Source organism: Sebastes fasciatus, chromosome 8, assembly GCF_043250625.1.
Source record: "Sebastes fasciatus isolate fSebFas1 chromosome 8, fSebFas1.pri, whole genome shotgun sequence".
In the NCBI taxonomy this organism is placed as follows: Eukaryota; Metazoa; Chordata; class Actinopteri; order Perciformes; family Sebastidae; genus Sebastes; species Sebastes fasciatus.
Window position 1 is genome coordinate 33175226 of NC_133802.1, and position 12633 is coordinate 33187858.

General features: G+C 48.2%; 1 protein-coding gene across 6 annotated transcripts in view; it reads left to right on the forward strand.

Moving 5' to 3' along the window:
- The window catches only part of LOC141771994 (forkhead box protein J3-like), an 83002-nt gene that overhangs the window by 42883 nt on the left and 27486 nt on the right, over nucleotides 1–12633 (forward strand). For all 6 annotated transcript variants that reach the window (XM_074642581.1, XM_074642583.1, XM_074642582.1 and 3 more), the window contains 2 exons: nucleotides 3169–3243; nucleotides 5351–5434. In XM_074642581.1, the coding sequence (XP_074498682.1) occupies nucleotides 3169–3243; nucleotides 5351–5434 (159 nt within the window). The remainder of the gene's footprint in view (nucleotides 1–3168; nucleotides 3244–5350; nucleotides 5435–12633) is intronic.

Consider the following 12633-nt stretch of genomic DNA (forward strand, 5'->3'; position numbering starts at 1 on the left):
TCTCTAGTCAGATCCATCCATCCTCTGAATGCTCTAGGTCTCTAGTCAGATCCATCCATCCTCTGAATGCTCTAGGTCTCTAGTTTGATCCATCCATCCTCTGAATGCTCTAGGTCTCTAGTCTGATCCATCCATCCTCTGAATGCTCTAGGTCTCTAGTTTGATCCATCCATCCTCTGAATGCTCTAGGTCTCTAGTCTGATCCATCCATCCTCTGAATGCTCTAGGTCTCTAGTCAGATCCATCCATCCTCTGAATGCTCTAGGTCTCTAGTTTGATCCATCCATCCTCTGAATGCTCTAGGTCTCTAGTCTGATCCATCCATCCTCTGAATGCTCTAGGTCTCTAGTTTGATCCATCCATCCTCTGAATGCTCTAGGTCTCTAGTTTGATCCATCCATCCTCTGAATGCTCTAGGTCTCTCTGATCCATCCATCCTCTGAATGCTCTAGGTCTCTAGTTTGATCCATCCATCCTCTGAATGCTCTAGGTCTCTAGTCTGATCCATCCATCCTCTGAATGCTCTAGGTCTCTAGTCAGATCCATCCATCCTCTGAATGCTCTAGGTCTCTAGTTTGATCCATCCATCCTCTGAATGCTCTAGGTCTCTAGTCTGATCCATCCATCCTCTGAATGCTCTAGGTCTCTAGTTTGATCCATCCATCCTCTGAATGCTCTAGGTCTCTAGTCTGATCCATCCATCCTCTGAATGCTCTAGGTCTCTAGTCAGATCCATCCATCCTCTGAATGCTCTAGGTCTCTAGTTTGATCCATCCATCCTCTGAATGCTCTAGGTCTCTAGTCTGATCCATCCATCCTCTGAATGCTCTAGGTCTCTAGTTTGATCCATCCATCCTCTGAATGCTCTAGGTCTCTAGTTTGATCCATCCATCCTCTGAATGCTCTAGGTCTCTCTGATCCATCCATCCTCTGAATGCTCTAGGTCTCTAGTTTGATCCATCCATCCTCTGAATGCTCTAGGTCTCTAGTCTGATCCATCCATCCTCTGAATGCTCTAGGTCTCTAGTCTGATCCATCCATCCTCTGAATGCTCTAGGTCTCTAGTTTGATCCATCCATCCTCTGAATGCTCTAGGTCTCTAGTCTGATCCATCCATCCTCTGAATGCTCTAGGTCTCTAGTTTGTGGCTGTAAAGTTTCATGAGGCTGTGATTATCCTAGAGGTCACCACAGGTCATTTTATACAGTGAGGTCAATGAAATGGCTCCTATGGGGACTAACATCATCAAACATGAATACAGTTGAGTTCATTGGATCCACAAGAGTCTGAGCTTTACAGTGATACCCACTTTATGTAATTCAAAGACTGTTTAGGGACCCCAGGATGCAGAAATATTCAAATACAACATTTTAGAATAGGTGAACACATTTATACTGCATGCAAGAAACTGCATGGTTTTTGCCCCAAACTGGTTAAAGAGTTATATGTGTGGATCCCCTTATCGTAAGGGGCACACTGATGAGGAAAACAAGCCCACCAAACCATCCTAGAAATAAAACTCTTCATTTACTATAAGCGAACAGCTTATGACTGACTCCACACTGCGGGGAAAACGCTTACCAAACTTAATGACATGAAGAAATTTAGGCCCATATGAGATTTTTAGCGTCAGCATTGGTAACTTTTTAGTGCACCGCCCGCCCGGCCCGAACAAAGAACACACGCGCCTGAAGGTGAAAAGTGCCAGAGTGTGCAAAGTCTGAAATACACAGGATTGTGCAGACATTGCAAGTCGTGCACAGGTGTGCAAAAACTGCTTAGTGTGTAAATAAACAAACAGCGGATAGAGGTTAGAGAAGTTAGACAGGCTGGCTGCTGAAAGTGACGATCGGACTGGATGTTAATGATCCGACGGCACCTCCCCTCAGGAAAGTTTTCAGAACAGATGGTTGCCTTTGTGTGCCGAGCCGGTGGCGGTCCTCCTTTGCCTTTTTTCATCACCCGACTGTCACGCGTTTCCGTGATGGACGGCCGCGTACAGCCAGTGACCCGCTAAGTAGAGCAGCCGAGAAAAAACTGCTGGAGCTTTTCTTCCGGGAGGAGACGGGGCGAGGCAGAGGTGGAGCAGGGCTGTTATGGTATGCTAGAGACGGAGAGAGAAGCTGGTTATTGTGGGAGAAACAAAGCCGGCGTTGAGCAGGGAGAGCTCAGGAGAAAGAGCAGAGAAAATACCTCCCATCCCTCTGTCTCCTCCTCCTCCTCCTCCTCCTCCTCCTCCTCCTCTTCCTCCCCAGTGGTATTAATTAGCAGCAGCAGATGAGTGGAGAACGGGAGCCTGAAGGGAGAACAGGTTCATGTCAGGTTAGCCTGCACTGTTGTTCCAACTCATGAAGCCCAATTTAACATCCTGTTTTACTCTCCACATATTCAAAATGGCATTCAACCACATATTCAATATTTTTTTCCGCTATACATATAGCAGTATATGAAAATACAGGAATATTCACCCTACCCCTTTTTGTTAGCTATATTTTAAAGAGAAATGCTTCAATCTGATGCACTTCAAGAGCTAAATTAGCAACATTAAGAGGCTAGATAAACAGTTTTATGCTCTTAATTTAATCATAAATGTGGTTGTATAGATAATATCTATACCCAAAATCTCGATCACAGGCTGGTGGCTGGATGTTAGTTTAGGAAGCGCTTGATTTGATGTGCAGCAGAGTTTTCTACGAGCAGAACGCGCATTTTAAACGTCAATACCTCAGGCGATCATGTTCATTTAATGTGTGGGAAGCCAAAATTGTGATTCATATTTGATTAATTGTGCAGCCCTACCCCAGAGCACCCTGACACGCTGTCCTCACAGCTCAAACTGTAGCCTCACTCCATCTTGTCTCCATCCCTGTTAATGACATAACCGGAAAACCTCTAAATACTGGTACTACTGCTGCTATAACTAAAAGTCAGAAACAAGTAAACATATATTTTGTGTATTTTTTTATTCTCTCCTATCTCATTAATTATCTTGTGACACGTCTGCTGGGTCCCGGCCGACGGGTTGTGAACCTCTGGTATATAGAGGACAGAATATCTCACGAGATAATATAATAAAGTTGTTGAGAAAATAGATGTGTTAAGTTACTCTAACATTTTTTATCTTCTTCTCTCCTGCCTCTTTCTCTCTCCGTCTGTCTCTCCCTGCAGAATTCTATACGACACAACCTGTCCTTGAACAAGTGTTTTCTCAAAGTGCCTCGCTCCAAAGATGACCCTGGAAAAGTAAGTATTTCCTGAACAATGCGACGCGACTGAAAAGGCTCAGCTTGAATTATGCCGCGACGCCACAATGAAAATGCAAGCCTATTTCAGCGAGCTTACAAATAACGGCCGCGGCGATTACTTTTCACGTGTTCAGTCGCCCTTGTGCCGTGCAACGTGTGCACTTGTGCACCCAAAGACTGCACTCACCTGTTCTGATTCTTCGTCACACACAAACACACACACACACAGAGAGAGAGAGTGTCTGAACTTAAAAGCAATTTGTAGCTCCATAACCGTCTGAATGCCTAATGCTGCTTTCTCTGTTTTCTGCAGCTCTTCCGATATTGATTCTGCCAAGTAATAATGTGGTACAGAGAGTAATGAATAATAAGTATATGTAGGTACACTCCTTCAGATGCGAGGCTGTTCACGCATCTGTTATGCTTTATTAGGCCCCGTTTCACTCCCTCTCCGTCTCTCTCTCACACACACACACACATACACACACACACACACAATCAGAGGAAGCATTGATATGTTTCACCACTGCGACTGCTCTGCGGTTAGGAAGCGGGAGTTTGCCACGGCCACTTCAGCAGCTCCCCCCCGGTTTGAAAACAACAATTTGTCAACTCCTTGTTTGTGCTGAATCGAAGGAATTGCTCCGACGGAGGAAGTATATAATTACAGTTGATCACTGAAGCTTGCCCCCTTACAAGAGTTTTTTTTTTAATAAAAAAAAAAGCTCAAAACGTCTGCATGTCAGCTCATCACGGGGTTAATGTGAGAAGCAATCCACCACTTTTACAAAAACTGACAAGCCCAAACTTTTCATAGAGCGTTCATTTTGTTTGGGTTGGTGTGGGGGTGTTGGGGGGGAGTGGAGGAGGGAGTTTCTCCAGGCTGCAGGGATTTTGGAGCCATTGAAAAATGAATTAGGGGGAAGAAGGTTTAAATAATTCAAACAGAATCCTTGGGCTTGAGTGAAAGCCTATAGTCTGCAAAGACACAAAGAGAGAGAGCGGCTCTCCCCCCTGATTAGCCTGACTTGGACCTGACCAGCACCTTAATTCACACCGTGGATCGAAAGTGGTCGATACCTCGGCGTGGCGGGGCGAGGGGTGGGTTGAATGTTGAAGTTGAATGTTTGAAGCCATAGAGAGAGGGGAGAAGCTAAATCATGCATGTGCTAACGTTAATTGGCTGTGTACTGTTCACTGATGTGGGACTGAGAGACAGGGGGAGGAGAAGAGGCGAGGATGGGGGAGGGAGGGGGGGAGGCTAGATGTTCAGAGATGAGCAATGTGTGCGTGTGTGTGTGTGTTTATGTGTGTGTGTGTGTGTGAGTGTGGCCTAGATGAACCTCCTGAATTCTGTCTGCAGCTCTGGACCTCCCTGAGAGGAGGGAGGAAGGAAAAATGAAAAGGAGGGTGGGGGGGTGTAAAAGAAAAAGCCAGACCAGGAGGAAATCAAGGACCTAAAAGCAACTGATTTCCTCCTCTCTCTCATTGATTGTCTTTATTTTGGAGTCTGCTGTGTTGCAGCGTTGTGTATCAAAAGGATTGCTGTGGATTTTCTGGGGAAACGAAGCAGGAGCACGAAACCTCAGGAAGACTAAAGCCAGAGAAAACTGATTGGACAGAGTAGTGGTGGAATAACAACAGATATATATTAGTTCTATCAGACGCGAGGGAGATCCATCTACTGCACTTCTCCTTCTCCCGTTAGAGAATTTATATTGTTGGGTAGTACTAAAGCAAATTAATTACTTGATTGTTAGGATGCGTTAAAGCTGAAGTAGGTGAGATTGGAGCAAATATGATTTAAAAAAAAGTTATTTTTATAAAACGGTCACTATATCGTGACAGTAGTACATGAAACAGGTAACCTGAAAAAAATCATGTGCCTCTGTGTCCTCCGGTGTTCCTAACGGCATCTGCAAGATTTCACAGACCGGAGGAAAACAAGCAGTAAGAGCTGATCTGAGGTCTGCTGTCCATCTGCCGTCTATGAGAGCCGGCTGTCAATCACTCGCGAGCTCCGACCAAACGGTCAAACTAGGCAGCGCTGCCATGAAACACTTAGAAAAGTCTTAACTCTTTGCTTTGCTGGGGTTCCTCTCCAGGGTTCCTACTGGGCCATAGACACCAACCCTAAAGAAGACGCGGTACCCAGCAGGCCAAAGAAGAGGCCGCGCTCTGGAGAAAGGGTAAGTACTTTAACAATGCCTTAAAAAAATCCTCCTATTAACACTAGAGCTGGTTGTTTTAAAAACCTTTATAACGTGGCGGTTCACAGCTCGGTTGGTATTCTGTTGGTGAGATCTCTACAGACATCTTATTCCTTTGCACTAGTTCAAGTTCACTGATCACAGTGGCAAATGAAGAGCTTCTCTGGTTTTTCAATGCTGTAATGATGCCAGTTGCATAAAAATAGATCTAGACTTTGTCTTAAAGGGACTGTTTGTAACTTCTTACACGTATAAATCACCCGGGTCGGTGTCCCATGCGCGCTCGCTCGCATATGCGCGCTCGCGTGTGGCTACACTGTTCAGACAAGACTCCAACACAAACTACACGGAAGCACCAAAACCGCAAAGTTCTATCTAGTGAAGCCCGTCTGTTAAACAGTGTTGGCCGCGGTCGGAGGACGCGGGGGAGACCGTAGCTTCGGTCTCCAGGGCCGGAGTCTCTGCTGTACTCTGCTCCTCTGCCTGCCTGCCTTCACTCAGCTCGCTCCACTCTCACGTGCGTGCGCGCACACTCCACACTGCAGAAGAGTTAGTAGCTCTGAGAATATCTAGTGAATGTTCAGTGGACGTTTGTGCAGAAATAACTGCTGCAGCTCCTCCAGACCAAGAGGTTTCCCGTGTCTTGTGAAGTGACGGGGCTCCGCAGAGAGTAACGTTATCGTCTCCGACCAAAACTCCGGCGTCTCCCCTGTTCCCTCCGGCCGCGGTCGGGAGGCTGAGGCAGGAAAAGCCAACACTAGGATCAGCATTGATTCATGGAGAGACCTTCGTCTGGTCAGCTAACATTACTGCCAAGCAGCTGAAATATAGAGTGATATTGTGGTTTTAGCTGACGTGTGTCTCCTCACTGTGTTGAGCGATGCTCCTTCATGTCTATGTAGAGCGAGCACAAGCGCGAGCAACAGGACGCTGACTTTCGTTGACTTAACGGCCACAGGTGTCGCTGTTAACAAGACATTCTGCTTCTTACATACAGTCCCTTTAAATATAACTTTTAGTCAGACTTGTTAGAGACACTTAAATGTACCTGTTGCATAAAGCTTCTCTGAGTGACGAATGTAAGACTGACTTGGATAGCCTGTTGCGCAATGCATTATGGGTGAAATAAGACACAATCACAGAAGAGAAGAAATGGCAGATGCAACAGAAACACCAAGTCTGGGAGGAAATAACAGAAAAGGTAAACGGCATTGTCGCGGGGTTCTACGTCAAAAACTCCGTGCAACATAAAAACACTGGCGTAGTCGGAAAACGTTGTATTCATCCCCTTTTTATTCTGCCGGCCTCCCAAAGTGCAATCATTGTGGCTATTTACAAAAAGTGCAAAATAGAAAATAAGCTTTGTACAAAACAGTAAATAGTACGGAAAATCGAGTTCCTTACTAACTCCTTGAGTTCTTTCAGAATAGGCAAAAACAATCCAACTACAATCTATATTTTACCTTCCTGAGTGTCTGAGTGTGACCTTCTCTGTCAACACTTCCAGACCAGACTCCCCCAGGTGGCCAAGATGACCCCCTTTTATACCAATAGCCCCTCCCCTGGGCGTATTCTTTACACAGAAATAACAATTAACATCATCTTTCATCATAGCAGATATCCATAGTCCCTTCAACCCAGGCATATCCCACATATAAATGATATATCTCTGTCTAAACATTCCCCCCCCAACCAAAACAAGTTAATTTGCAACATAATCACAATTTCAAATAATAAACATATTTAAACTGATCACATGCTCTCAAAACGCGCGAGGGCACCCTTTATAACGGGGGGATTTGTTACGGCCCTGTTTGCTCGTCAATCCCATGAATGGGACATGGCAGGATGGACAGGCAGCGTTTCAGCAACTGGTGAGTGAAAATAATGTTTGTGTAATGTATGCGTATAGGAAACAGCAGAACAACCAAGTGTGCACCTTTGGTCGCACTACTGATAAACAGTTTAGGGGAGAGGGATATGTCGCGATGTGTTTAACTACGGAGTGAATCAGGAAGGGAGCGGAGAAATGTTTGGCGTGTGTGTGTGTGTGTCTGCGGCGCAGCGGAGAAATGTTGGTGTGTGTGGCCTGAGGTGATGTGTGTGCGCTGCCCAGTCAGTGACGGCTACTCCGTCACATCATCCCCCTCCTCCCGGAGGTTGGCGATGTGCGGCAACCTGGAAAGGTAATCTGCCACCACATTGGCCTTGCCGGATCGATGTCGGATGGAGAACTTGAAGGGCTGCAGTGAGAGGTACCATCGAGTCAGGCGGCTGTTGTGATCCTTCATGGTGTTTATCCAGGTGAGAGCCCGATGGTCAGTTTCCAGGTCAAACTCTCGGCCAAGCAAGTAGTAACGTAGGCTATCCAGTGCCCACTTGATGGCCAGGCCCTCTTTTTCCACAGTGGAATACCTGGTCTCACGTGGCTGCATCTTGCGGCTGAGGTACAAAATCGGGTGTTCGTCCCCAGAGTCCCCTTGGGCCAGGACTGCTCCAAGGCCGACTGCCGATGCGTCCACCTGTACCAGAAATCTTTTGTTGAAGTCTGGACTCTTGAGGACGGGAGAAGAACACAGGTGTTTTTTCAAGGTGCTGAAGGCTGTTTCACAGTCATCTGACCAAGTTACTGGGTTCCTGTGTTCGTTGCGGGTCAAAGCTGTGAGTGGGGCTGCAATGGTCGCGAACTGTGGCACGAATCGCCTGTACCACCCAATCAATCCCAGGAAGGACCGTACCTCCTTCTTGGTCCGTGGTCGAGGGCAGTTCTGGATAGCTTCCACCTTATCCACTTGTGGCCGTACCTCCCCTCGTCCCAACTGGTAACCAAGGTACCGTGTCTCCTCTCGCGCCCACTCACACTTGGAAAGGTTGAGTGTCAGCCCAGCCTTCTGGATCCTTCCCAGAACAAGTGATAGATGTTGGACATGCTCTACCCAGGTGTTGCTGAAGATCACCACATCATCCAGGTATGCAGCGCTGCAGTTGTCACAACCCTGGAGTACTCTGTTCATCAGTCTCTGGAAGGTGGCTGGTGCTCTGTGTAGTCCAAATGGCATCACTGTAAACTGGTAGAGTCCAGCTGGGGTTCGGAACGCCGTGTAGGGTCTGCTTGTCTCCTCCAGTGGCACCTGCCAATATCCCTTGCAGAGATCAAGGGTGGTGATGTACTTTGCAGCTCCGATCTTCTCCAGCAAGTCCTCGATTCTTGGCATGGGATAGGCGTCAAACTCTGAGATGGCATTGATCTTCCTGAAATCAATGCATATTCGGAGGGAGCCATCCTTCTTGAAGACGATGACCACCGGACTACACCACTCTGAGTTGGATGGTTCAATCACTCCAAGTTTCAACATCTCCTCCACCTCCTGCTGCAGTCTTCCCACCAGCTGCTGCGGAATACGGTAGGGACGTTGACGAATTGGTCGTCCATCTTTGAGGCGAATGACATGCTCCACTAGCGTTGTCTTCCCTGGGCTGGCAGCAAATAAGGACGGCGTCATCTTGAAGACCTGTAGGAGCCGTGCAACTTGTCCTGGTTCAAGATGTGCCAACACAGGATCAGCTGGTGTAGTAAGGGTCTCCAGTCCCATCTCCACCTCTTCTTCACTGTCGACCTTCCTTACCATCAGAACCTCCCCTGGTACCTGGATCAACCGGTCCTTCCACTCTTTCAAGAGATTCACATGGTAGGTCTGCTTGGGTTTCTTCTTGTCTGGGTGATGGACCTCGTAAGTGACCGGCCCCATTTTTCGGGTGATGAGGTACGGCCCTTGCCATTTTGCTAGGAGCTTGCTGTTGGATGAAGGGAGAAGCAGCAAAACCTTTTGGCCAGGCTGGAACTCACGGTGCCGGGCCTGTTGGTCATACCAGGTCTTTTGGCTTTTCTGGGCCTCCCGCAGGTTAACCTCTGCCTCCTCCTGGTACCTTGACAGCCGATCCCTCATCTCCAGCACAAACTGCACCACCCCTCTGTCGTCTTGCGAGGTGGAAGGTGTCTCCCATCCTTTGCGGAGCAGATCCAAGGGTCCCTGTACCTCCCAGCCATAAAGCAGCTCGAATGGGGAGAAACCAGTTGATGCCTGGGGAACTTCACGATAGGCGAAGAGCAGGAATGGCAGCCAACGGTCCCAGTCCTTGCCAGTATCATCCACGAACTTCCGCAGCATATTCTTCATTGTCTGGTTGAACCTTTCAACCAGACCATCAGTCTGTGGGTGGTATGGCGTAGTTTTGATTGCTGAGATGCCCAGCTGCTTTTGGAAGAGCTGCATCAACCTGGAGGTGAAGTTCGTTCCCTGATCCGTCAGGATCTCATCAGGTATTCCCACTCTGGAGAACAGTTGCACCAACGCACGCAGCACAGCAGGAGCGGTGATCGTGCGCAGGGGAAAAGCCTCTGGGAAACGAGTAGCATAGTCACACACCACCAATATGTACTCATGTCCACCACTGCTTTTCACCAACGGGCCCACAATATCCATGGCAATCCTGCGGAATGGAGTGGAGATAACAGGTAGTGGCTGCAGAAAAGCTCGGTCAGACTTGCGGGCAATGCATGTTTTTTGACATGTTGGGCATGTGGCACAATATTTCTGAATGTCTGTGTACATGGAGGGCCAATAAAAGCGTGAACTGATGCGCAGATATGTTTTGTTGCGGCCAAGGTGTCCAGACCATGGGAGTGTGTGTGCTAGGTGCATGACGAGTGACCTACAGTTAGCAGGAACTACTAGGCGTTTATGGTCATTATCAACAGTGTACAACACATCCTTTTCCACAATAAACCTTTCCCTTCCCACACAATCTCCCTTTGCTCCCTCCCCCACCTTAGCAAACAAATGTTTCAAAGTTGTATCCCCCCTCTGTAGCACAGAAATATCATCAGGTACTGCCCACATTTCATTTGACAGTGTACTCTTTGTTTTGGGCTCTGCTGACTTCAGCTGCTTCTCAAAGCGGCGTTGGCGACGGGATTTTCTTGGGCCCTTGGTGCCACCATCGAACAGACTACTGTCAAAGTCTGGGAAAGGATGAGCACAAGGTTCCTCTTTTCTTAGCCCCTGAGTGCCACCCTCACACAGACCACGGTGAAGGTCTGGGAGCGGTTGGACCCCAGCTTTCGCCTGGGCACGAGTGATCACAGGACAAGAAACAGTGACATTAACTTCCCCCCTCTGCCCAGTGTCAGTTTCCACTGGCCTGTTCTCCTGCAGCAAGTCCAGAAGTACAGGTAAGTCCCAACCCAGGAGGGCAGCAACAGGTAACTTTGCAACCACCCCAACAGTCAACAAGTAAGACTGTTCATCAATGGTAACAGTTAATTCAGCTGTGGGATAAGGATGCTTATCCCCATGAACACATAGTATGTCCTCTTGTCTGCTGTAATCCACACTGTTTACAGGCACCAGATCCTGCCGCACCAGCGACATGAAGCTACCACTGTCCAAAAGAGCAGTAACCTGCTGGCCATTAACCGTCACAGCTTTGTAGCGTTGTAACCTCACTTCACTATCCTCCACCTCAGGCCGGGGAGCATAGCAAGCGCAGGTGAGTTTAGCTTTGCGTATGGGACACACAGAAGCTTTGTGCCCTGGCTGTTGACAATAAAAACAAACAAAGTCCTTACCGGGTCCTCGTTGGTTTAGGGCCGAGCTGAAGTTACCTGGTGGTTCCTGGCTAAACTCTCTCCTCGTAGGCCGGGGCTGGGGTAACTGAAGTGTAGGTCTGGGGGCTGCACTGTAGGAACGTGCAGCTGGTCCTCCTCTCCGAGCGTTGAGGTACTGTAGCGCCAGCTTGGCAGCGGAGAGTCCACCCTCTGGTTCATGCTCCTTCACCCAGGTCCTCACTTCAGGGGGGAGTATCCGGAGTAGCTGCTCCAGGATAATGGCCTCACCGACCTCCTCCGTGGTGTGCTGCTCTGGCCGAATCCAGCGTCGATAGAGACCCTTCAGGCGGTGGTAGGTCTCTGTGGGGGTTTCACCAGGTGGCACCACTGTGGACCGGAACCGCTGCCGATACGTCTCTGGAGAGATGTCAAACTTGGTCAACAGTGCTCCCTTCAGGTCGTTGTAGCAGTGGGCCCTCTCCTCATCCATCATGGTGTAGGCCTCCAATGCCTTCCCCGACAGCAGTGGAACGAGTCTGCATGCCCACTCATTCTCCGGCCATCTCCATGTTTTGGCAATACGCTCAAAACGTAACAAATAGTTCTCAATATCCTCCCCCATCTGAAACGGGGATAATTTGGGCTCGTTGTAATGTCTCCACCCTGGTCTTGGATGCTCAGGGCTGCTGTTATAGTCTATAGCTGCTGCTATAGGAGAGAACGTCTCTGTTGGTGCCTGCCATTGCCCACGCTGGGGTACTGGCGTCGGCAGATCAATTCTTGGACTGCTTGCTGTCACCGTGCTTGGAGTAGGAGCAGCGTATCTCAGGCCTCGGATCTCTGCTAACAGGCCCTCCTCCCTCCTATTTTGTGCTGTCATAAATTCTCTCATCATTGTCAGTAGTTCTTCTCCTGGCCCCCCAGTTGATGATGGAGCTGCAGGTGCTATGAGATCTTCTCTGTACCTGCTCCCCTCCTCATCTTCCTCTGAGGACGACGTAGTATGATCCGTCTCCCCAGCTGGGTCCATGCTGGCGGCCGCGCCCTCCTCTGACTGCCCTTGCCCTTGGGAACGCAGTCCTGTGCGCTCCTGTGTGGTTATGTCCTTCCGACTAGCCATCCCACTTCTGACACCATATCCTGGTCTGGAAGTGTTGACAGAGAAGGTCACACTCAGACACTCAGGAAGGTAAAATATAGATTGTAGTTGGATTGTTTTTGCCTATTCTGAAAGAACTCAAGGAGTTAGTAAGGAACTCGATTTTCCGTACTATTTACTGTTTTGTACAAAGCTTATTTTCTATTTTGCACTTTTTGTAAATAGCCACAATGATTGCACTTTGGGAGGCCGGCAGAATAAAAAGGGGATGAATACAACGTTTTCCGACTACGCCAGTGTTTTTATGTTGCACGGAGTTTTTGACGTAGAACCCCGCGACAGGCATAAATTCAACAGATGTTAGAACCGTTAAAGATGTTCAGAAACAATTCAAGAAAATGGTACAAGAATCAAAAAAAGTTGTGGATAAAAAGTTTAAATGGTTCGCTAACTGACAATTGTTGCCATAGC